This window comes from Haliaeetus albicilla, chromosome 8 (genome assembly GCF_947461875.1).
Source record: "Haliaeetus albicilla chromosome 8, bHalAlb1.1, whole genome shotgun sequence".
NCBI lineage: Eukaryota > Metazoa > Chordata > Aves > Accipitriformes > Accipitridae > Haliaeetus > Haliaeetus albicilla.
In genome coordinates, this window is record NC_091490.1 from 42,246,397 (window position 1) to 42,272,330 (window position 25,934).

General features: G+C 38.1%; 1 protein-coding gene across 11 annotated transcripts in view; it reads right to left on the reverse strand.

Moving 5' to 3' along the window:
• Window positions 1-25,428, reverse strand: part of EPS15L1 (epidermal growth factor receptor pathway substrate 15 like 1) — a 47,176-nt gene extending 21,748 nt beyond the window's left edge. Inside the window, exons 1-23 of one of the 11 annotated variants that reach the window (XM_069790314.1) lie at window positions 25,292-25,428; window positions 20,046-20,091; window positions 19,738-19,823; window positions 19,348-19,395; window positions 18,552-18,647; window positions 17,876-17,938; window positions 16,824-16,949; window positions 14,339-14,398; window positions 13,765-14,001; window positions 13,017-13,174; window positions 12,383-12,539; window positions 11,642-11,704; window positions 9,977-10,062; window positions 9,500-9,572; window positions 8,801-8,968; window positions 7,760-7,957; window positions 7,317-7,481; window positions 5,026-5,152; window positions 4,853-4,903; window positions 4,381-4,457; window positions 3,191-3,251; window positions 2,719-2,801; window positions 1,147-1,279 (exon numbers count right to left, since the gene is read on the reverse strand). In XM_069790314.1, coding sequence (XP_069646415.1) covers window positions 1,147-1,279; window positions 2,719-2,801; window positions 3,191-3,251; window positions 4,381-4,457; window positions 4,853-4,903; window positions 5,026-5,152; window positions 7,317-7,481; window positions 7,760-7,957; window positions 8,801-8,968; window positions 9,500-9,572; window positions 9,977-10,062; window positions 11,642-11,704; window positions 12,383-12,539; window positions 13,017-13,174; window positions 13,765-14,001; window positions 14,339-14,398; window positions 16,824-16,949; window positions 17,876-17,938; window positions 18,552-18,647; window positions 19,348-19,395; window positions 19,738-19,823; window positions 20,046-20,091; window positions 25,292-25,321 — 2,392 coding nt within the window. In that variant the 5' untranslated portion in view covers window positions 25,322-25,428. Of the gene's footprint in view, window positions 1-1,146; window positions 1,280-2,718; window positions 2,802-3,190; window positions 3,252-4,320; window positions 4,458-4,852; window positions 4,904-5,025; window positions 5,153-7,316; window positions 7,482-7,759; window positions 7,958-8,800; window positions 8,969-9,499; window positions 9,573-9,976; window positions 10,063-11,641; window positions 11,705-12,382; window positions 12,540-13,016; window positions 13,175-13,764; window positions 14,002-14,338; window positions 14,399-16,823; window positions 16,969-17,875; window positions 17,939-18,551; window positions 18,648-19,347; window positions 19,396-19,737; window positions 19,824-20,045; window positions 20,092-25,291 lie in introns of those variants that run through there. The other 10 variants (XM_069790319.1, XM_069790311.1, XM_069790320.1 and 7 more) reach the window with 10 other exon arrangements.
• Between the last annotated feature and the right edge of the window lie 506 nt (window positions 25,429-25,934).

Below are 25,934 nucleotides of genomic sequence, written 5' to 3' on the forward strand. Positions count from 1 at the left end.
ATCAACAATACCTGTTATAAACAGGATGAGTGCAGAGTGCATGCTTTGCTCCAAAATGCAACAGCAGAAAGGTCCACATATTTAGACAGGGAGACATTAATAATGGATCTGTTTTCTTTGTATTATGCTTCCTAACACTGTCAGTGGATACATGAGAATACTAGATGTTGACCTACATATTTGGTGCAAAATTATGTGCCTATTCATAAGCAGAATCCAGCTTTTTTTTTTTTAGCCAACTAAATGTTCACTGCTAGTATTAACTGAACTATACCACTGTTAAAAGGAGACTTGAAACTAACAGTTCTAAGTGGCTTCAGTTCTTGAAACAGTTTCACTGGTATCTGAATATTTTGAAAATCAATGCTAGGGAGGGCAAACAAGTGGAAGTTGCTCTTTAAAAGAGATCTTATTTCCAATTCAGGAGATTCATACATCTCTAAGACTTTCCATATGCAATGGACTTGAAGCAGTAACAAGCCATATATTCAGAAAGTGGTTTATATTTAATGAATGCAGCAATGTGCGAATGTAAGAATGATCATACCTGGACAGATCAGGACAGGTCTATCTAGCCCTGTACCCTGTTCTTGTTAGCACCCAGTGGCAAATGCCTCAGGAAGAACATCAAAACAAGACATACAGTCATACTTCAGACTACCTTGCAGACATTCAGCAATTTGGTAGACCCTGTTGCCCCTGTTGGATTTTTCTTCTGAGAATTATCTAGTTCTCTTTTAAGCCCATTTCAACTTTTTCACATTTACCATATTCTCTGGAAAAAAAAAAAATTCCCACATTCAGAGTATTGTATAAAAACAAACCTCTTTAGTAAATGGCACCTTCAAAATAAACAATTCCATTTGTTGTGTACTTGGAAAAGACAGATTTTTTTTTTTTCCCCATTTTTCCCTGCCACAAGTGATTTTACAGATCTGTCATTCAACTCCCTAATCATCTGTTTTCCAGTCTGAAGAGTTCCAGTCAGGCTTACGGACAATTTCTGCCAATTTACTGATAATCTCATATCTTCCTCCATGGTTGAAATATAAGATAATGAGTTAGAAGACTGTCAACTAGTCCTTATGTCCAATAATATACAGAAAATTGGGGGAACTCGCTATTAAAAAAAGAAAATCTCCTTACCACTGGGTGGCTTGGGTCGTGGAGGGACATTTTTCTTCGGTGGTAACGCTGGTGTGTCTGATTTGCTTTTGAAAGGGTCATCTGAGAATCCCATCCCTCCAAAAGAGGAGGCGAAGGGGTCTGAAGCTACTGACTACATGAGAAAAAAGAAATGAAAAAGGATGTAAGCACATTGTAGAGTATCTGTTGTTTCATGAAAGCTACAAGTTAACTCAAGTAAAAGCATTAACTTCAAAAAATGAGGACAGCTTTACAGAATTATGTCAGTGGTGTAAGAGGCTAACACCCACTAACAGAGGTGCCAGGTATTTCACTAACATTCAAAAGTACTCATGCTCTTAATCACTTAAATACTTCTAGAACTTTTACTCCTAGCAAAAAGCTGTTGAGAAAAACAGAAGGAAGTAAAACTCTACTTTTTACTATTTGGCAATGAACGGTTGTACGACAGTCTGGCCTTCACTCTAATAAACACAGCCATGATAGAAGCTGGAAAAATGTGGTAGATTTCAGAATAGATAGCTTTTTTCCAAGCTCTTCTTAAATTACACACAGCTATTTGTCTTTTTTTGTAAAAGCTCAGGGAAAATTCCAAGAACATGTTTTTTAATGTTTCCTATATTCAGCTGGCTCTTGTGAAGGACTCTCCTATTGGTTAAAAAAGGGACAAAAAGTTATGCCATGCAGGGAAATTTATCATTCTGAAATGAAGAAAGAGGAATTTTGTAGGCAAAGCTAAAGCTCACAGACAGACCTTGGCTAAAACTTCTCACTCAAGCCAAACGCATCACTATTTGTAAAGACTGTTGCCACCTAGTGGAGAGCTAAAACCCCCACAAAGCACAGTAAAAGTTAGGGAAAAAAAACCCCAAGAAAATTAGTCAAAGTGATGTGATAATCTATTTTCCAGTTAACATGTACTCTACAATGTTCAGGCGTTATTGTGGAACTAAGTGTAAAAAGTTGGGCAGCTGATGTCAACTGTAAATTCCAAAGTCCATCCCAGAAAGCTAACAGCAGACTGTGACTGATCCAGATGAGGAGGTAAGGCCCTAGTTCTATTTGAAATACCCTATATACTCAGTTTCTACCAAGAAACTAAGGAAACAGCAATTCTGTTAAGAGCTATGAAATGTCAGCACACCATGTTTTCCACCTTCCCCTGGCTCCCTGTACTCATGGAGAAGTTTAACAACAAGTCAGAATACTATGAGAGGTGAAATATCCAAGAAACAGACTTCAGGACTTAGAGGAAGGTTGGACACTGAAATATATTAGCATCTGGAACAACTACCTTTTCTTACAAGTAGAAACCAGAACTTATTTCTTTTGCTCTTCTGGTACTTGAAAATGTTTGTGAAAAGTTGATTTATCCCTGCTGAATCTACCAGCCTTGGTAGGACTTTGCCTTATCCGAGATGGACAAAAAACACTTGCGGAGTAACTGGTGAGGTTGATTAAAATAAATTAAAAGTGGATTGTCAACTGAAAGTTACAATCGTATCACACCCTTAAAAAAAGTACCTGTACATACATTTTTAAAAGGACAGTTGCTTTCCTTGTAACCTTTACCTTTGACATCTGACTGAAGTCTGCAAATCCCTCACCACTACTGAAAGCACCACTTCCAAATGGATCCAGTGTTCCAAATGGATCTGAAACAGATACAGGAAAAAAAAAAAGTTATTTTAAATAATACTTAAGAATTATGAAGAATGCTTGGTACCAATGAAGTATAAAACTAGGCAGGGGATTAAAAACCACTTGCATTTTGACCTAGCATGAGCCGTTAAAATGAGAATTCCATAAAACAATAGGTTTTCTACCAGTTGTTTGGAGGAAAAAAAAAAAAAAAAGAAAAAGAAAGAAATTAGGTATACAGTGTACGTGAAGACTTAACCTTCATAATCCATAATAGGACCACAATGATATTTGCCAACAGTTCACAAGACAACTTTCTTTATTCTCAACTTTTACATTTGATTCTTCTTTCATAAGGAGATACCTCCTTATTCATCTTCATGGAAAAATTTATTCTTCTTACCTTGACCTTTTGAAGAGATACTGGAAGACGTAAAAGGATCACTGCTTTCAAAAGGGTCAGGCTAAATAAGAACAGATACACATAATTATTGGTCTGCTGTACTGTGCACCTGTCTTTTTACACATATCAAAATCTACTGCTTTAAGACAAATTATTTCCAATTTCAGACCACTCTGTTCAGTGCACATATAGTAGGATAAAACTGACTGATTATATGAAATTTGCATTATTAGTGCCTTTGGCTATCGATACCCTTAAACAAAACCCCAAGTACCTACAGAGAAACACATTCTAGTGAAAAGTGTAATCACACTGAAATACAAGCATTATCAGTTACCAGGGCAAAATAAGAAATTACACCTAGAAGTGTTCGGTCTTTAAGCAAGAGAGACTGAATATCCTGGTCAGGCATTTACATTATTATTAATTCAGAGAGTCTGTATATCACTTCTTTTTAAATAGAAGGTGTTTGTAGTTGCTCTTCAGTTTGAAAAGTCTGCTGTTATCCAAGCACAAACCTATTGCAAGACAAACTAACCTCCCACTGACAGATATTAGAATACTGTTCTAACACTTGGGTGGCAATAGTCAATGAAAGCCATAAGGGTGATGGAAAGGATTAATTAAAAAACAAAACAAAACAAAAAATCCATACCCCCCCCCCCCAAAACAACCACACACATACACGTAAGGACAGCTTAAGAACTGTGACTACACATTTGACAAACGTGTTCTGTGCAGTCCTTCCACTGTGCTGGCAGCTCAGTAATCCTTTAGCCAGATCAGTTACTTGATCGGATTCACTACGTGACTGGGCAAATAGAAACACCAATGGAATGGAGGTAACGGTGTGAATGAGTGGGTGCTGGTGGCTTGAAATGGCAACAGCAAAAAAAAACCCATCCACCTAACTGCATCTTCATGGTGAATATACATCATCATCACGGAACTGGAAAGAACAAACTGCTGATTGCCTTAACAACTCATACTTAAATTTTAACAATAAAATTAATGATATTTCATCAGTTAGGAGAAAAGTATTTAGTGGTATTTCATTCTTTTTACCTTTCAGACAAGAAGTTTGTCAATAGTAAAGAAATCTATTATGTGTAGATTTAAAAATTACTGACCTTTGAGGGTAAAGTTGGGGGTTTTGTGAATGGATCTGAGGTAAATGGGTCACTCTTCACCTGTTTCTTGAAGAAATCCTCAGGGGCAGAACTACGAAATGGGTCACTTTCCTTAAATGGATCACCTCCAAATGGATCTAGAAGGAGGATTAAAAGGTAAATAGAAGGTAGCACCTAGTCTGTCCATTATGAACCATTCTATATTTGACCTCATACTCACTGATGTAATTTTTCTTATAAAAACACACAATGATTTGGTAAATCTGATAAAATTCCAGATACCTCTCTAAACAGGATATTTACTAAGTTTGAACAAGTACATGTTCATATTAAGGTTATGGACTTAATAAAGAGTTACATGCATATTATTAACATATTGATCCTGAATGCACACCCTGTCAGGTTTCCCTGACAGGTCTCCCTGTTCCCACATGCAAATCAAAAATCTGAAGCCAGGGAAACGTTAGAAATCTTTGTGTTTGGCTACAAATTGTTTGTATCACGTCTGTCCTGTCATCAAAAGGGCTATTACCTGCTGGAGCAGGTGGTTGTTCTGCAAAAGGATCATGCTGGAATGGGTCACCTATGCAGAATAGAAAAATCATTCGTTTTATCCACTATTTAGCAAGATGATAAAAGTTTGTGAAAATATAATTTACTCAACAATTGGTCTTCAAGGTCTCATGTAAGCCACTGGTCACTTACTGCCTTTGAAAGGGTCTGCTCCTTTAAATGGATCAGATTTGAAAGGATCTTCTGACTGGAATGGGTCTGCATGCAATTCTTGTGTATTATTGGTAAACATCAAGGCTTTATTCTTAAATGGATCATCCTAAAAATTAAGAGAAGAAACATTACAGCAATATACCATGATTAAAATGCTCAGTTACCCATTTAGCAGAAATTCTGTTCCTGTTTAATGATCTTAAAAATTACTTCCTAAGAACTTTCGGAATAAGTTGCTTCTAAGCAAAAGTAATTACACAGTAAAAAGAATACATAGCCCAAGGCTACGCAGAACATCAAAAGATAAAAATACATATAACAATAAAAGGTTAAACTGTTTCTCATATTAATATATTCAATTCTCAAATACTTAAACAACAAAACCAAACCAAACCCCCAGCCATCATGCTATCAAAAAAATTCTTCTCTCCCAGCTATTTTACAGTTCAGCTTCAGGTAAGACAGTTATTTAAAAGGAAAGGATACACAAATCATTTGTGGACTACAAATACAAGAAATTACTACTGAGTAGTCATACTCAAGATTGCTTCTTGTTAACCCATTCTTGAGCTCAAAGCTCCAAGTACTGATTTCACATGACAAAGCACTACATGGCAGGAAGAGCGTCACCCCAACATTTTGACAATACAGAGGTTTGTCATCAGAGGCCAACCTATATAGCTTTGTCAAGTTGCAAAAAAATCCCGCATGAACAAGGAGCAAACTAAAGTTACAAAACCTCTTCATTGCATTCGTTTGCATATGATACCCCTGTCTTTTTGTCCGTTTTGGGTCTCTGATGAAACCAGTCCTTGCCACAGTAGCCATACGTGTATACAGCACCTGTACAACAGGGCTCCACTGACAATCAAAGCCATTCAACTCTAACGTAAGAAATACCTAATAACAACTACCCACTTACACTGCCTCCAGCACTAGAAAGATACGGGATTTCTTTCATCCCTTTATATAAGATGCAAATGAAGAAGTCTTTAATTAAGACTTCTCAGAACAGCAGGGAGGGAGGTGGGGAGCAGAGGAAGGGGAAGGAAGAATTAAGAAACAGGAAAGGGACACAATGGTTTAAAAAATTTTCTATGAACATATACTGGAGTTTTGTTCCAGTAAGTGATTCTTAGGTTTTGCAAGTAAGAGAAACATCTGGAAGTTTCCACTGGAAAGTAAACATAATGTTTATGCAAGCCATGCAAGCATAGAAACTAAGCACCAAAGCGTTTTAAGACCATGTCTCTCAATGTATTGTTGTTTTTAACCTACACTGTTTTCTTTTCAGCATTTTGTTTTTACAGAGGAAGCGTAAAGCAGGGCATAAAGCTGGCATGCCTGCTGAATATTTATTAATACACTGTACATGACATACATTTAACTTCATATTAAAACCATAGTAAATACTGTGCTTACAAGGATTTTGGAAATTATGTTTCCCTAATGAGGAAGCACCAAGTACATGTGCAAGTAGAATCAAGGACGTATGCAACTTCCATATTTAAAGCAAAGAAATAGGCTTAAAAAATGAAAAATCTTGTGATTTAGAGTATTATTAAATATCCAAATCAACAATTGAAACCCAAAAGAAATCGACTGGAAAAATCCTTAAGAACCTGAAGGATCTTATGAATTGAGAAAAATACTGATTAAAAGAAAACACAATAAATGAGATAAATGATGCTGGAATTGCTTAAGCTGAAGAGAACTATCTATGTCTGTTGGGAAGGGAAAGTGTTTTTTACTGAAATATGTAATAAATATAGCTTACTGCAAAGGAGAAATTTGTATAGCTTCTTTTGGAAATAAGAAAGAAATACATGATTAAAGGGAAGTTTACAGCAAGAGAAGGTGTCACCTTGGTAAACTGGAGAACTTGCAAGAAAAAAACAGAACACCTGAATTGGAAATAAAGTCCTACCTAGTTCCTGAGACTAAAGATGTGACGGGTTGCAAATCAAGGGTTAACATGACCTTTTCTTTTTGTTTCCATAATTACATTCTTACGTATCCACACTGTTACAGTTAGACAGGCACAAAATCCTAGCACAAGATCTAACCCAACGCTTAAAAATCAGGTTTTCCACCAGCATTAAAATCTTTGCCCTGCCTTGCACTGGAGATTGCTACCTTGCAGGGATCACGGTATTTCCTAAAATACCAAAAGCCAACTAAGCAAACGTCTTAACTATTTCAGATTAGGTGCAAGTTACAAACCTAATTATTGTAAAATACACTAAACCACGGTAATTTTTTTTTTTTACCATAGCTCCATAATTGCTTCTTTCCGTCTGCCCAAGGCCTTCACTTATGTCTGCTAAATTCGTCAGACTACCGCCGTGAATCCCATTGAGAGCTTCATTATATTCTTCTATACTCTTATTGACTTCTTGATGACTATCTTGAAGTTGAGAAAGTTTACTTCTTGCCTAAGCAGCGAAAAATACTTTATTATGTTATGCATTCAATAACACTGTCATTCTTGCATTCTTATTAAACACGGTTGCCAGACAGCTGCATTTTCCCCCCTCCAGAGCCGAACTTTTCCTGACTCATACTAGGAATTAACCTACTAAGCACCAATCAAAAAGGCTTATTTCATGAACCAGTATTTTTTTTCTCTTCTGAAAAATAATCTTTCTAGGTGATGTTCAACTCTTAGCCTTTCAAGAAGCAAAAGAGAAGTTGTATAAACTACAGTGAATACCTGGTTTATTTCCTCCTGTGTTGATTTTAAAGATTTGATTATTGTTTCAAGCTGCACTTTTCCAGCCTGGATACTCTGCTCTAGCTGAGTCTCTTCTTGCTGGAGGCGATTCAGCTCTGCTTTTGCTCTATTAAGGTCATCTTCCTGTAATTTTAAATCTGATTCCTGAGATTGAATCTGCATTTTTAGTGATGAAATCTGAAACAAAACATTACAAAAATCAGAGTGAAATCTGAAATAAATGTACCTTAATAAATAATGAATTTATAATAAATAATAGGAAGTTGTAAAGCAATCTATCAACCGCTAAGGAAGATAACAAGAACTTAATATGAAGAACTACATACTTCTTATTATGTTACACAAAATCCTTGATAAAAAAAGCTCATAGGACTTTCAATAAAACCAAGAAATTTTAATATTTTAAATTACAGAAATACCACATTAACTATAAAGGCAATTAAAAGGTGTTTCTTAGATGGTTACCTTGTAGTTTTCAGAATTTGGCTCTTTTTCCATTCAAACATTTACCAAGTATTATAAAGTTGACTTTTAACTCTGATAAGAGTTAAAATTACACAGTTGCATATGATTCTCCTTATATGCTTTCTTACTTATACACTAAGTTTCTACATTAAGATAACATATGCTAGCTACATTGGCAATTGTATTGCCTGAAAACCCACTTTTAACTCAGAATACTGATGAGGTTCACAGTGATCAAATGTTGATGACTGTGTCATGGGTCAGTAATAATGCTTCTCAACTACACTACTAGGTTGAATAAATGTTTCATATATTCACAGAACAATAACAATTTAGGTAGAAAGGGACCCTTGGAGATCATCTGATTCAACCCCCCATTTCCAACCATTATGAAAGATATTTAGGTTCGCAAAATCCTTTATTGGACCTCTGTATTTGTGTGCAAATTGCTATTTATGGTAAAGATGAAAAACAAAGCAAGCTGATTCATTAAATATATAGAATTTCCTTCAACAAAAGACACAGTACTCTTGAGCATGTCCAGAATTAACGTACACTCACCACCTGTGTTTCTTCCTGGCATTTCTGCCTTACATCGTTCAGCATATCTTTCAGTTTGGCTTTCTGCTGGTCCATTTCATCCAGGCGGTCTTGGGCATCTTGCTTCTGAGCCTCTAGCTCTTGCAAGTTACTTGTCTCCCTATCTAAATCATTTTGTAGTTCCTGAGGAAAATTCCACAGTTTGTAACTTACATTTAGCTGTTATCTTACAGGAATGGTCAACCACAGACAAACAGGCTAGCAAAATCCAAAACATTTTCTATGCCATATAGGCTATTGCTTGCATGTGTATGTTTTGTTTCTGCAGGAACTTGTATGAGACCGCAGGAAACAAATCAGTGCCCACAAGATGGAAAGAGACTGTGACACAGAGGACATATCATTGAGCTATCCTAATTTCAAACCCAATACTCTTTGAACAACGTTTTCCTAAATTACAGTTTTAGTCAAGTACCAACAAAAAAAGACATTTCAAACTGTTCATGTATCATCATCTACTTATATTAACCAGCATCAGAAGAAAACACTTCTGATGGAGAACAGGAAAATAAAGATCTTTCTGTAAGCTAGAGGAAAATCCCATGAAAGGAGGAAGGGTTTGCCCAGAAGCAACATAAGGGAAGACAGAAGAATGTTTAATTCCCCATATATTATTTTAGATTAAAATGAAAACTAATATGATAGAGTTTTTACCTGAACTTCATTGGTTTTCTGTCTGATTGATTCTTCCTTTTCCCTAATGTCTTGCTCTAGCGAGTATTTTTCTCTGTAAGATAAACAAGCACGCAGATTCATGAATAGTTAAATAATACAACATACACATGCGTGCATGCAAAAATCAATTAAACAGTATTCTGGAAACACCACACAGCCAAAAATGCCAGCCCATATCCTGATATATTCTTTAAAGGAGTAAAAGTGTATACCTATCAATTGTTCTTTGAAAAATACTACCCGTTCCATAATCAATCTTCTGAAGTCACCTGGTAGAACCCAGGCTGGCTTTATGTAATTGGCTAAGTGTAGGGTATCCGTGGGAGATTGCCACCAACTTCAGTGACAAGTAATGATAAACTGACTAATAGAAAACAAAAGTAACAGACACATCAGTACTATGTTCTTAATTGGTTCTCCTACTCCAAGATTTTCTTAATAGTCCACAACTATTACCTCTGCAGCTGTGCAATTTCTTGACTAATATCATCCAGTTCCTTCACGCCTGTAAATTCTCCTGATCCAACAGAACTTGAACTATCCTGTTAAGAATGAAATAGTCTATTAAAATGCCAAGTCATAACAGAAGACCTTCCTTTACAAAGGCTGAGGACAAAGGTGGGACACAGTCCTCATTATATGCATTTGCAAAATTCTATGGAAGACATCAAATTATTATGCAAAAACCACTGAGCGTGCCACACAATTCTACCTGTGAGACAGGAGAATTTTCTCTATGCCCATTTACCAGATGGGATAGTCGAAATAAACAGCAGTTAAAGGACATGCACAATGTCAAAAAATAAACTGCAGGCAATGGTAGAATTCAAATTAAAAAACTAAAAACCCAGCTCTGCTACAGTCAGTAACAAAGCTTCCAGGGAACTTAACGAAATCATATTGTAATTTCAGTCTTCTTGAGCCCTGCCACAAATTAATGCCAAGTTCTGCAATTATACCCGATTTCCTGCAGGTCATTTCTACAGCCATTCAGGCACAGATCAAGGAAGATGCAGAGGGTATCCCTTTTCTTTTAGACAAGAAAATTGTCATTAGAAATTATGAAGAAAGGATCTCAGCGTTTGATAAAAAATTTGTTATTATTATAAAAAGGATTGCTAGTTCTTTGAAAAAAATCACTGCAACTGAGCAAAAACTGCAACACTTAAACTCACTGCTAGTATGACAAAATCAGGAGACCTACCATTTTTAAAAAGCATTTTAAAAAAAGACAGTACAGTTTGCTTGCTTCGTTCACCTTGAGATTACCATGATAACCACAGAAAGTTTAGCTTTATTCAGTATTAAAAAAAAGCTCAAGAACCCAACCAACAAATCACAAACAGATAGCATAGTAAAATGTGACATTTTCTGCAGAAATAATATTGAATATACAGTTTCAGTAAGTTAATTAAGTCCTCACTTTTGGGTGAGCATTCCTTTCGTTAATATGCCATTAAGTAATCATAAATAACAACAATCCAGACTAATTCTTCAAGCTAGCAAATCAAAAGCTTCTAATATCCCTTTTATATTTTCAGACCAGATACAGATTTGCCGAGAGACCTGTACTGTATGCTGTACAGGATCATAATAAGGTGTTACCCAGTATGATTATGAAATGAGTTAAAATGAGCTGCTGCATTGGTTAGGCTAACACAGTTCATTGTTCCACATGAACAGAAAACTAATCTGCTATGTTCACAGTAGCATACAGTTTATTTCATGTTACATTCAGCTAAAACCACAGCAGATGAGAAAAAAAGATATAATGAATTGAAAATAATGGGAAGCTTAAAGCTCTCACACTAAGGTGTATTTATTGCCCACAGCTTCAGAGAACTAGTACACAAGTAACTTTAACATGCCAACACCAAGTTGCCTGTCAAAGAACTTCTTGACAGATCAATGCGTCTCAAATTGTTGAAGGAAGCAATATTACCAGGTCAACAGGCAATACTGGTAACTTCACACTACTGTGACATTATCATCATGCCAAGAGCAAGTGTCACAGAACAAGAGCAAAGAGACAGGAGAAGGGGTAGAAATAAAAACTTCTTTAAAGTTACAAGTAGCATACATAAACAAATTTGCATTCTTTTGGACGTTACAATTACTCACACGGCGCATTTCTGTTAGTGCTGAGATCTCAGTTCCTACAGGGGTCAAGTAACCTGACAGAGTCTATAGAAAAAGGATATAGGAAAAACCTTAAAAGGACCAGAGCAACAGCAACAAAATATATTTAGAGGCTCAAAAGCTTTCTGGTTAGGGAAAGTAAAAAAAAGTAAAGGAAAATACTATGTAATTTATAGAAAGGGTTCAGTAAAAGATTAGATGCTCCAGTAAAATGGAATTAGCAGTGATGGATATACGACTATGGACGGTCATGCTACAAGGGCTGAATCAACCACCAATTCCTAGAAACTAGGGAGTCATCACTCTTCATTTAGCCATTAAAAAATTTTACATTTTCATGGGAGGAATTTGGTACTGATCACAGTCAGGGACAGGCTACTAGACCAGCTTTTAACAGTTGCTTTTAACAGTTTCCTGAAGTTAAAAAACCCCTTCTCTATAACAAAGGAGTATTTTTCATGCTACACTTTTCTCAACACTATTATTCCCTTATTTATGGAATAGTCTACTGCATTTTTCTTTATTTAGTGTCTCGTGTTGTTAAAAATTGATGTATATTTTCAAATCTTAAAGAATTTTGTAAAAGGGAGGTAAGAAAAAAAATATTGGCAACTCTTTACCGTAATATAAAAAAAAAAAAAAAATTTACAAAATTAATACTCAAACCCCATTACTTTCAAAGCACATAAGCTCAGTATTATCTACAAATAATCAATGACTTACCTGTATGGGAGTGTTCCTCTCTGTGGGAGGGATCATATCTGGGGACAACACTTGTGGAGGATCAATCCCTTTACTGACCTTCTGTTGAATGAGATACATTGCTAGTGCAAACTGATCTTTGCTTAGCTTTCCCATCTGTCTTGTGTCTGCCAAAGCCCTGGTAAAAAATAGATCACACTAATAAACAAGAAAAGCTTATTTCTCCTCTGCCAAGAAGCCTGAAACACACATATACATGTAATTTCCTTTTGATTCAGTCTCATCAGAGCTTGCTTATTCTAGTGAAAGAGTTCCATAAACAGAGCAGTATTTTATTAGACATATTTAACTGGACAGAACAGCATTACTCTGAGAAAATATTTAGAGCACGAGAACTTCAAAGAACAATCACAATTCACCAACTGACCTATACCCCTCTCCCAGAAAAGCAAAGTGAGTGTTTATTTCTCCCTTGTTTTTCCATATAGCCCACATAGTGTAGTACAGCAACAGGACAGGTAAAAGAGGTTGGGTTTGGTGGGGTTTTGGGTTTTTTGTTTTGTTTTGTTTTAATGTTAGGATCACAATTCTGGCTGGGTAATCTGACTGCCCAGATCAGCAAGTTACAAAAATACAGGTACTAGAGAATTCTTACCATATATGTGCTAGGAGATTCTGAGACAGACCTGAATGCATAAAAATGTCCTTTACTTCTTGGCCACTCACAAAACCATCCATGTCTGTGTCTGTTTTTAAGAAAATTTCATCGTATCGCACTTTTTCAGACATTGGTACTACCCAATTCACAGATGGCTGTAAAACAAGGTTTTATATTTCAAAAGAAGATAAACAGTCTTTATCAACACACTGAGTATATATGACATTATTCAGTCAGATGTGCTGAACATCTTGCACAATCAAGTCTGGTAAATAGGTACTTCCCCTTTTCCTATTAATGTTTTAGCTTAATACTTTTTATCTGAATTATCAATACTGATAAACTGCTATTCATCAGTTGAAAAGCATTCATTCTTTCAAAATACGGACCCAACTAGGTATACCAAGTCCTGCTAATAACACGGGAGCTTTAGAAGGTAGATTAATGATTTCTTTCGTATTAAAGCGGATACATGAATAAAACCTTTCTATGGTTTCACTTTCTAGGAAAAGTGAAAATTCCCTGTAAGATTTGCTACCTCATGGTCACTCTGACTAAAATTCACCTGCTCTTCTTCCGTGTCTAACCATTCTCATTTCATTCCCTCCAGCCAAATCACCCAACAACAAACACATTTTCAGAAAAGTGCTCACATGAGGCAGAAATCAAAAAGCAGTTTTATTTTTTTCCTGCAGTTTACTGATACCAGAAAGAAAGAAAAAAAAAAGAAAAAAAAGATTTGTACCTGTGCTTGTTTGATGCTGTGCTTGGGAGACAAACTCCCTGTGCTGTTCAGACTGTTGACACTACCATGAGATGGGGTAGAACGGAGGCTATCTTTTGGTGGAGGACTTGCAGGGAGAACAGGAACTGCACCAGGAAAGACAGGTGTCTTCTTTCTTTTAGAAGGTGGTATGAGAGAAGGGGGTAATAGTGAAGGAACTGGCTCTTTCTCAAGAGCTCTATAAACCAAATGCATTGCCTGCAAAGGCAAAAAGGTCAGATAACATTAACAATTAGAAGAAAAAGTAACAAGATTTTCCAGTGTCAGTCATTTACATATCAGTAAAACAAAGACAGTAAGATTAGAGACATAAACCAGAGCAGATAATTTTGAATGCAATTCCAAAAAGTTTAATCTTGATGACACAGGCAAGAGTCAGTAGATGGATTTGAGAAAGATCATTTAATAGCTCCATGTGAACAATTTAGATTAGAAGAGTCAACTGTAGCAGACAAAGCTGCAAAGCTCTTGAGAAAAAAACTGAGCGATTTGCTTTAGCAGACACACTGTGAATTGAGAATTTAAAGCAACCTACCACAGCAAATTCATCCTTGTCCAGGTGACCATCTTTATCAATATCACTGAGATCCCAGACCTACAGCAATTATGACAAAAACAATGATTTAGAGAACAAGTTATATCTTGTGCTGTTGATGTTAATTGTCATCATATTAAGCATGCTCTCTAAAGACTCCTAATAGATTTTTGTGAAGATCATATTAGTTATATTAGACCTAGTGCCCTGGTTTTGGCTGGGATAGAGTTAATTTTCTTCCTAGTAGCTGGTATAGTGTTGTGTTTTGGATTTATTATGAGAATAATGCTGCTAACACACTGATGCTTTCAGTTGCTACTAAGGAATGTTTATACTAAGTCAAGGATTTTTCAAGCTTCTCACGTCCAGCCAGCAAGAAGGCTGGAGAGGCACAAGAAGTTTGGAGGGGACATGGCTGGGACAGCTGACCTAAACTGGCCAAAGGGATATTCCGCACCATGCGACGTCATGCCCAGTATATAAACTGGGGGGAGTTGGCTGGGAGGGGTGATTGCTGCTCAGGAACTGACTGGGCGTCGGTCGGTGAGTGGTGAGCAATTGCATTGTGCATCACTTGTTTTCTATATTCTAATTCTTTTATTATTATTATTGTCATTTTATTATTATTATAATTATTATTATTTTCTTCCTCTTCTGTCCTATTCAACTGTCTTTATCTCAACCCATAAGTTGGGGGGAGTGAGCGAGCAACTGCATGGTGCTTAGCTGCTGGCTGGGATTAAACCATGACACCTAGCTAAACATTCTCTGATGAAACAGACTGGATTAGAGTTTTCTGGCAATGTGAATCTACACTGGTTCTAACAAATTCTGGATGCAACACAGGCAGGTTTTTCATCTTTCTATGTTGCAATTAAGGAGTCATCAAGCTGACTAAAAACATCCAGAGGTGGCTTTCAGAATTGTCCAGAGGGTGTGGGCTAGCAGATTGCCCAAATTTGTCTCTTATAAGAAAGTTAAAATATTTTAGAAAAGTCAATACATTTCCAATTTTCATTCCATTCTTAAATTTCTAGTTTCCATTTTAGTCAAAAAAATATGTCCACCCTCCAGAATTTTCTACAGGACAGAATTTAAGCATCTGTCAACTTCAGTTCATTATTAGGTCAAGTACAGTCAACAAAATTTGCAGATTTACAAGGACACACAACTTTGTGTACTCTAATACTCAGCCATTATCTAGCACTGTTTAATCATCAATATGACTTGGAGACAGTAGAGTGGACATAAAACTAAGACTGAGGCTCAGTCATCTGAACTCTACTCCCAGCTCTATTCCTGGACCTCTGTACAAATTTAAGCTAGTTGAGTACTCCTTTGCCCATTTCCTCAGTCCCCTTTCTCGTCCGCAAACTTTTCTGGAACAGGAAAAAGTTTCCTGAATTTCTATCGTGACAACAGCAAGATAAAATACAAAGCCTTTCAAGACTGAGTACTTCACAATATTCAAGTACAGAATTAAAACAAGTCGTACTTAGATTTTGTAGATAATACAAACAGGCAGTTCTTCCTGAAGAGATGGAAGTGTGTAACACAGATACAGCTCTTACACAGAATGTATTCATTCTCAGTCATATCAATATGCAAAACATTAAAGAATATGTATTTTAAACGGAAGCAGAAAAATACTTTGAGGTTTGCTTCCCTTGCAAATATGCAATGGAAGCACTAAACTCAGATCATCAAATCATAGAACAGTTTGGGTTGGAAAGACCTTAAAGATCACCTAGTTCCAACCCCTCCTGCTTTGGGCAGGGACACCTTCCACCAGACCACGTTGCTCAAACCACCATCCAACCTGGCCTTGAACACTTCCAGGCATGGGGCATCCACAGCTTCTCTGGGCAACCTGTTCCAAGCGTCCCACCACCCTTATCGTAAAGAATTTCATCTTGTATCTAATCTAAATCTACCCTCTTTCATTTTAAAACCGTTACCCCTCGTCCTATCACTAGAATCCCTACGTTCCCTGATAGAGTCCCTCCCCATCTTTCCTGTAGGCCCCCTTTAAGTACTGGAGGAATCAAAAGTATTTATAAATATACATGAAAAAAATACTTGACAATTTGACAGCTACAATAAACTAGGATGTTTTAAAGTGTTCTCTTGTACAAACAGTGGATAGATTTAATGATATGTCTAACTACTTGTATTTGGAAAAATGACAAAACAGTGGAATACAATGTTATAAAAGCTATTATGGTTTAAGAGAGCTTTCTTCTGTTTTTAAATAACCAAAATCAAAACTTCCAGCTCTTAAAATGAATACAGAGTTAATGAAGCCAATCTACTCCAGGGTCCAAATTACTACTATTACTCTCATTTCTAAGTGGAAGACTTCAGTGCACTCGATGTTAAAACTCAGCCAAAACCTGGTCCATGTTGATACATTACATTTAAATATTTAACACTGCAACTACAAGAAGGTAAATAGAGAATAGCTAAATCTAAACAGCATACTTACCCTTCCTAGGATATCAAGAGGTAGCTTTGAATTCATCAGTACTGGTTTTACTTTGTCTCCTGAAAGTAAACCATTTACTGGCAAAAGGCTTTCAAAAATACCATCAAACTTTGCTTTTTCTTCCACCTAGTTGGTAAGAAATAGCCTGAATAAGTAAAAAAGTGTGCCTGTGTGAGTGTTGAAAATGAGATCTTGCAAGAAATTAAGACTGGTCAGTAATGTATTCATTCTAAATTTCCAAGCTTTCTTGCAAGTGCTACCATGCTGTATTTAAATGTAAACCCCATGGAGCTAGATTTAGGAGCTCAATTTCAAAGCTAAGCTTATGATAGCTAAGAGATTTTAACATGCATGTGTTTCTGTAGTGTTCTAAAAGGACAGCACATTCCGATTAAAACACTGCTGATCAGATTTTAAGCAAACTTTGACAAACTCTGTAGAACTAAAAACTATTCTTCCCAAATAATTTGCTTCCCACTTTAAAGTACAACATGCAAGTACAAAAAACCAAAACAACAAAAAAATCAGCATTAGAAGTTATTTTCTTAAATTTCTACCTTTTCAAAAATGTTTGCAATTGAAAATTAACTAAATACAAATATCCTTATGTATGTATCAAAAGTTACTTTTTCCCAATTATATATATATATAGTGTGTATCACAGAATACCAATTAGAACATATGAACTCAAGCTTTAAATTGATACTTCAGGATGGATTTGGTGAAATGCTTTGCTGTTCTCAGTGGGGTTCCTTTACACAAACATGAAAGTGCCTACTACTAGGATCCTGGAAGAAATCCAGGCAGAAGATTAAAATTCATTGTGTCTTTAAAACATCACACCAGGGGTTGTCAAAGGCTTGTTTAATACTTATTTCAAATATAAAACTGCAGCTCAATATTCTCTATTGTGCACAAGTCTGTCATCAGAAAGGGAGGACTTCTGAAATGGGAAATATATCTGACAGAAAATTCTCTTACTGGGAAAATTACAGACAAGGAAAATATTTACTTTCAAAGAATGGATGGAATGTGTTGTCTTTTACACTTACCCTAACAGCCCAGTGAGTCTCTGTTGAAGGTGGTGTGATCAGCAAAGGACTGCTAGTGTCATGCTAAAAATTAAATAATTTTTTATTTTTTTATATATATATATAAAAATACACACACTTCTGCTTCTAATTCTTACTAATTGCTTTAAGAGATGGTTATAGACATGAAGCTCAACTACACTGAAAAAAAGAAAAAAGGCTGCACATGTACCCAAATAAAAAAAAAAAAGTCATACCGATTTATACTATTACAGTACTTTGATAAGGACATTAGGTGCATTAGGCATCCAAACACAGAACTAAGACAAGCTAAAGGAGGTTCCACAGCAGCTTCTGCAGGCAAAGCTGCAGTCATGCCCTTTGCTACACACTCCTGTTGACCTAGTCCAAAAATAATCTTTTTCCCCCCCCTCCCCATAAATTTAGCAGTTAGCCACATCAGCTTCGTGAACAAGCTGACCTTAGTTAAACTTGCATCAGTTTTGCAGTCCAGGAAGGGGCTGGTACATATTACTCAGGAAGACAGGACTATGGCAGCCATTACTGCAGTTGTCTTAAGGAACAGTTTGACAGCAGCCTGAAGTCTCAAAACCATGACATTTATGAAACAGAAGATTATTCCAGTGTTCTGACTGAAGCCTTAGTTCATACATACATTTAGGTATATATTACTTACAAATTTAGGAGGCGGCACAGTCAAGTTCAGACTGCTCAGGTTAACATCATGGCCATTCTGTGCACATGCTACTAGGCGCAACGCAACATAGAAACCCTACAAACAATAGTGTTTTCTATTAAAAAGAAGCAACCAGTCTAAATCAGTCTTCAAGAACTCATTTATGATTTTTACTAACACTGTACATGTGCAATTCAGTAACGTATGGAAACAACAGTGCTATAGCCCCATTCAGTTAACTGCATAGTGGCAACTACCTCACTGCTTTTAAAGATGATTCAGGAAAAACTCTGCAATAACATGGAACAAAGAGCAGAAAACTTCAAAGCTATTTTTTAAGGACTCTCCCAAAATTAAGTAAATTTCACCAATTTTTCTTAAAAATTAATAATGTTTTAAAAAAATTTCTCCAGATCTACAAGTAACTTGGTATTTGATATTCCAAGCTACTTTTAGTAATGCTAGTTATATTTTTTCATGCAAAAAAGACTTCTAAAATAAATCTTAAAATCATAGTTTGTATTTGTGAAAGACTCAATGACTCTGTATCTCTATATCACACACACTGATTATTTACAAAACAAAAGAGAGACCCAAAATTAGATCCAAACTTCTCCAGCAGCCTCACCAAGTGATATACTTGGATATGAGCAGTGCTAGGATAAAACCTCATCTTGTAAACAAAAACTTTAAAAAACAAAAGCTAAGGATAACTACTATTGATATCAGAGTTTTCTTGAAACGAGGCTTATCTGTAGAAGGTAAACTAAGAGGTGTACAGGCACATTTCATTTACCTGTTTATCCAAGTATCCTTTACCCTCCGGGTCAGCCAAATCCCATATCTGTGGAGATACAAAAAAGCCATTGTGATTTTAAAATAAAACTTAACTCAGCTCAAGAGTTCATATTGTATGTCTTGAACTTCAAGTTATGACACACAATGTTATTTAATTCTCAAGTTTATAACAAAAATGTTACAGAAAAGACAATTTTTCCTTTCAGATTCCTATGAAACTTGGAACAATACCTTGGAGCTATTACCGATCTGTGGTTAACCTAACCTGGTTCTATGGATCTGATTTGCATTCCACCAAATTCCTTTTTGCAAACCCCTTCTCTCAATGTTAGCCGCACTTAAGCAAGCGTACAAACAATTACTGCATTGCCTAATTCCTTCAACTTACTTTTCCAAGGATAATATCAGAGAGACCAGATTTTTTAAGAAACAGCGCAGCTTCACTTGCCCCAACTCTCCCCGTATATGCTGGATCTACCTGAAAGATAAAAATTCACATTCAGTTGAAGCATGTCTGTCATGAAAGCAGAGGTAAGAAATGAAACCCCTCTTGTCTTAGGTCGAGTTATACAAGCACGCATTACCACTCAGCAGAGAGAATTCACAGAAGTTTAGCACTGCAATGGGGAAAGGAAAGAGAGGGACATCTTAGGGAAGAGGAAAATGCACTTTATTTTTAAATTCTTTTTTAACAACCTACCTGTTTGTAGTAAGTTTCATATAATGGATTCCCAGTAGAAAACTGAAAAACAAGAGAAATGTTAAGAACATAAAGAATGAACTGCAATCACAGCACACCTTCAGGGACTGACAGAAAAAAAAGCATATAGTACTTTGTGTAATACTTCTATCAAAAATATAAAACGGTATGTTAATTCGCTGTGTTCCAAACTGGATACTTGAAATCTAAGAGTGGATAACAGAGATCCCCCAAAACTTGCAGCCAACAGACTATTGTCACCTCTTAAAACTTCTTATTCACCAGCATTCATATTTAAACTCACACTTTTAATTAACAAGACTATATGGTAATATAGTTACCATTACCTTTATATGGTAATAAAGGTTTTGTAGAACAGCTTTGAACTATTTGCCAAGGTATTTCAGATCACAGTTTGAGAACTACTGATATCAAAGGCAGAGTTTTCAACATAACACTGATTTTACTACCTCCTGCATTGTATATATACTTATGGAATAATTTCAGCAGACAATTACATACACACACACAGACACAGGGCCCTGGTATCAAAATATGCCTGTGTTTATGCATTTTCAGGACTAAGATCTTAAATTGACACAGAGTAAAAAAAAAAAAAAAAAAAAAGGAAGAAAAGGTTAATTAACAAAGATCACAATTCCCTGACAATGTTGTTTGAGGATTTTGACTTGGTGTTATCACTGCATTACACAAAAGCAGCAGACACAAAGGTAGGCCCTGCCTTTTCGGAATACTAAACAAGCAGATTCCTCCTCCCTCTTACTAACATTCCAAGCAAATGGGAACTGAAATGCCAAAAGAGGCAGAAGCCCCAACACCCATCTTCTCAGTTGCCTCGTACAATTGCCACACAGGTTCTAGCCACGAGCAGGTTATACCTCCACACCATTCTCCAGCCTCAATGCCAAGAGCAAAAATATTATGATCCAGTCTCAAGCAAGTCACCCCTTAGAGCAGTCAAAGGCCTTAAAAAACAAGCAACAAAACAACCCAATAAACACAGCTTAATGACTGAGACGCAGAGAAGTCGAAACACCCCAAAGCCTGCTTGGGGCAACTGCTCTCCACCTACAGGACACAAGTCAGAGATCTGACGAATGATTATTTTGCACTAACTCTGATCACTGCTATATCCCCTCCCAAATGCTACCTTTTTCCTTGTCATCTGCACAGATTTCCAGATGTTCTGCCTACACTGAGGGGAAGGGAGACAGAAACATGATGGGAAAAAACAGACAGATGAAGAGCATGAAATTTTGTTTTACACAAAGAGAATATTTCTGTAGAGTTTACAATAAACATGCCAAATCTTAATTTAAGGAGATATCCAAAACATCTAAACCTTATTAATCAAAAGCAAGTGAACACTGAGCTCTTCCAAGATCAATTGTTCTACTTGGTTAGAAAGATCATGCATTTTCAGAAGTGCTTCCTTAACTTCTTAAATGTACTGCATTTATATCCATCAACAAAACAAGCCACTGCATTCTCCACCCGTACACTCTAGAAGCTCTTGCTCTTCCAGAAGCTGGACAGTCGTTCAGAAGAAAGCTACAAGCATAACTCATAAATCTGACTCATCTTTTTGCTGGCTTGTAAATGATCAGCATAGATAAGCACTATATTCCTGTACAAAGTAGGAAACACATCATTCAGAGAAAAGGTGGAAGCAGGCAATAGTCTGTCCAACTCTGAATAAAATTTAGTATGTTTTAGCCAACTATCACCCAACTAGACGACTCTCATTTATCAGATGGCTCAGAGAAGCTAGCCAAAGACCAGCTACGAGCTCCTCTAATTTGGCAAGTATCCTAGAGCACGCAGAGACTGGATTCATACCAAGATACAGAGCAAACCGCTCCAGCAGCAGTATTGAATGATCTCATCCCATCACCAGACATTCTTGACATCCTCATTTGATATTGTCAGCCATGACATACAGCTGAGTTACCTGACAGAGGTGGCAAGAATCCAGGGTAATGTGCTTCAATGCTGTCAAGTTTCTTCTATGGCAATATATGCATCCAAGGGCTACTGGAAAGCACTTCACCACTCGATTCCCTACTTGTAGAATTTTACAAAGAGTAAGCCTCTCTGACCGATTTACCTAAATGACTGCATCTCTGTGATGAAACACACCAGACAAAATGGGATCAAGTGATAAAAATAGCATAGCTGCCTACCTACCCGTCACCACATATGACTACATCACTATCATTCAAGAGGATTCTGTAATTTGATGACATCTGCTGATGAAGAACCTACACAAGACAGTGTCAATACCAGCAATCAGAGAAAAGCATTTTGAAAAGTTTGCAGTTAAGTGGTCAAAGGATATAACCTGTTATACAGCGGTTCAGTTTGACTTACAGTTCAACAACGCTCTGGTTTCAGTGCCTACTCCATATTCCCCAAAACGTCATCTATGACCAGCACTTCACACCATCTCCCAAACAGACGCTTCAGAACCCTTGCGCCTTGTTGTTCGACCTCTAAGTTGATTTCCTGTACAAATTTGAAGTTCAAGTCTTGAACTTGCACTCTCACAGCAGATCTGGTACACTGCATTTGTGGTACGCAGTACGCGCACATGCAAAAGTCTCCACGTCCCTTAACGCAGGTCTGGGAAAAAGGCAGGCTTAAGCTGCTGCCACCAGAACAATTAAGAAAGCCAGTTCCTAGCAGCCCTCTTTCCGGAGGTCATCTCAGGGCCACAAAGACCTGTGGATAAGATGAATTATTTTCCTTGATGTTCTCCCGTTTCACAATTTTTTTTCAGCCACTCTTGTCACATCCTATAACGGATGAAAATAGGTACTGTGAAAGGGGAAAAAACCAATGTGTCCCACAAAGATGAGAGCCAAAAGAAGGTCACTGCTACCCCAGAAAGATTACCTTTGCCCTTATACTTGCTGAGTATCCTGAGTTGTCTCAGAAAACTGAGCTACAAAATCATCTGTGCTGTCCCCAGATCTCTAACATAACTCTCCATGACCTCCAGAGGCTGTAGGTTGAACATGCCTGGCACAGTGGAAAGACCACTGATAAGGTGATCAAATATTCAAGAAAATAAAATTATCAAAGGTAAATAAATCCAGTTTCAGTTGTTGTTTAACTCCAAGAACTGATTTTACATGCTTGCTCTTCAACTGTTTTTAGGCGTAGCCGGTTGAAACAAAGACAGCTAAAATATTAAATAATTTGCATACTGTTAGACATGTAAATTCTCTTTCATAAAAGCGTCATAAAAAACATAACTTCATAGAACAATAGAACCATAATAAAATTCATTTATGAGAACAAATATGGTTAAACACTTTCACATGCTTGAATTAACTATATTGTTTATAACTCCTAATGTTATCAATATTCTTATTTTAAATCTTTCTAAGTGAACATGCTTCAACATTACAGCACCTGTAACTTCTCCCATTCCTTTTAATATAATTTCTGCCATTTATTATAACTAGCATATATCTCTGTAGTAATCACAAAATTGAGGTTATTAAAAGTTTATTAATTTCCAGAAAAAAAAAAAAAATCTGTTTACTGCCCTGATTATGGGTAGATTACTCTTGACAGTTCAATATAGAAAAAAAAAAGTTTGAAAACTGGAATGCTTCCAGTGAATTAGTTGGAAAATAGTACATCAAAATAACTGTTATGTTCACAGAATGTGGCCCTTTTTCCCTCAAGGTAATATATAAGTTATATGAAAGAAAACACCATTGATGCCAGTCTCTCAAGTATCAATTAAATTTAAAAAACAAACTCTTTCAAGTCCAGAGTTTATTTTACATATATATTTTGCACCACATTACTGAACTTGAAAACTTTTGGTAACAGTTTGTATGTGCATGGATGTTTTCAGATGTTTCCAAACGTGTTCATTTAATTAAACAGGTGTTAATCAGGACTTCTACTGCTATTCAAAAGCTAAGAAGCAGTGCACTCTCTTAATGAGACACACAGCAAACTACCAATTACCAAAGTATGACATAACCCCACTGAAAGATAAATTTTCAGAGTATCACAAATAAAGGTCCATTATTAAAAGGAAATGGATATATTTAAATAATTTGAACTACCAATAGTTGTTGTTCTGAATTCCTGGCTGGCCTAGCCACAGTGTAAAGAATAGTAAGTTTTAAATTCAAGGCATTGGGGAGTGGTGGAGTGGCGTTGCTTTTCTTTTGTTTTAAAGGAAATAAGTAAACTGACTATCTTCACAGGAGTATGGAAAAGAATAAACAGCGGTCACATTGTTCAGGTTTAAATTATTTGGGTGAGAAATGAATCAAAAAAACCTTGTAACAACAACAAAAATGATCCACCCAAGGATCCCAAACATTAAAGCAGAGCTCGAAAAGGCACGCCACCCTCCCTGTGGGAGAGGAGCTCCAAGGTTCAGGGTCTTCCCTGCAGAATCCTCTCTCTCCTGCTGAGGGGTGAAATCCTCCTCCTCATTCCTACGGACTGAGTCCTTTTACCGGTGTACCCGCGCCTATGGCTACGCTACTCACGCACCTCCCAAATATTAAGCACAGTCATGACACCCCGACAGCCGAAGGCGGCATGAACCCCGTGTTACAAAGAAAAAAAAACAAAACAAGGTGACGTGACCCAAGTCAGAGAGTCCCGAGCAGACGACGAGCCCCCATCCCTCCCTGCAGCCCAGCCCCCGGCCCTCAGACCCCCGGCACCGCATTAACCCCCGCAGCTCAGAGCCAGGAGGGTTTTCGCTGCTCGGGGAGGGAAAGAATTCAGAAAGCCTCGGTGTTCCCCTTCCCCCGGGGGACAGCCCCTGGGGCCTCCGTGAGGGGAGGGAGCCGGCGCCTTTTGTGCCCCCACAGAAACGGCCGGAGCCCGCCCAGGGGAGGCTCAGCCCCGGCCCGACGGCGAGGGACAAGCCGGGGGCTGCTGGTCCCCCCCGTCCCCACACAGGGCCTGTTTCCCGCCGCGCACCGACCCTCTCCCCTCCGCGGGCCGAGCCACCCCCCGATGGCGGGGAGAGGCAGGCCCTATGCCCCAGCGCCGACCCGGCCCCGGATGCACCCGCCTGCGGGAGGAGGAGAAGGAGGAGAAGGGGGGGACCCGCACCGGGAAGGGCCCGCTCCCCCTTCCCCGATCGGCGCTCAACCACCGGCGCCAAATGGCCGCCCCCCCCCCCCCACCCCGCAACTAGGGTCCGGCCGCCGGCGGGCCGGGCCGGGCCGGTTACCTGCTGGCTGAGGGGGATGAGCGCCGCCATCTTCCTCCCGTGATTCGGGCAGCGGCCGGGGCGGGGGGAAAGGCGGAGCGAGCGGCGGCGGCGGGAGACCGCCCGGCCGCGCCTGGCACCGCGGGGCCCCGCTGGGCCTGGCCTCGGCCGGCGGGTGGGCGGGCGAGGGGCCGGGGCCTTGCTGGGCCGCCGCGAAGCTTTGAGGAGACGCGTTTCACCCGGGAACAAAGCGACGGGGGTTTATCCTTGCCCGGCAGGTCGTTCCCGAGCCCGATGAGCTGGTCCCGCTGTCCCGCCCCTGCTTCCCGCAGTCTCTCTGCTCTCCCAGGCAGGGCTCTCTCCTCCAGCGAAGCTGGCGGTGACCTACCTACGGTTACGGACAAAGTAGGTCTAGGGAAGGCTGCAGCTGCCCGGTGGAATATTCTTCCAGGTAACCGAGTCAAGGTACCGATCGACCTTTTAGCTGGATGACCGACTTTCTCCTGGAAAAACCTAGTTATTTTACTTCATTACATGAAACCTTGTCAAAACAGACCTCGCCAAATTAAGCTTCCTCTGGTCTGTGATCAAATATTCAGCGTCAAATACAACAGTTAACAAATCCCCGACTGCAAGGTATAAAATACTGAAGAGCAGCCTGAAA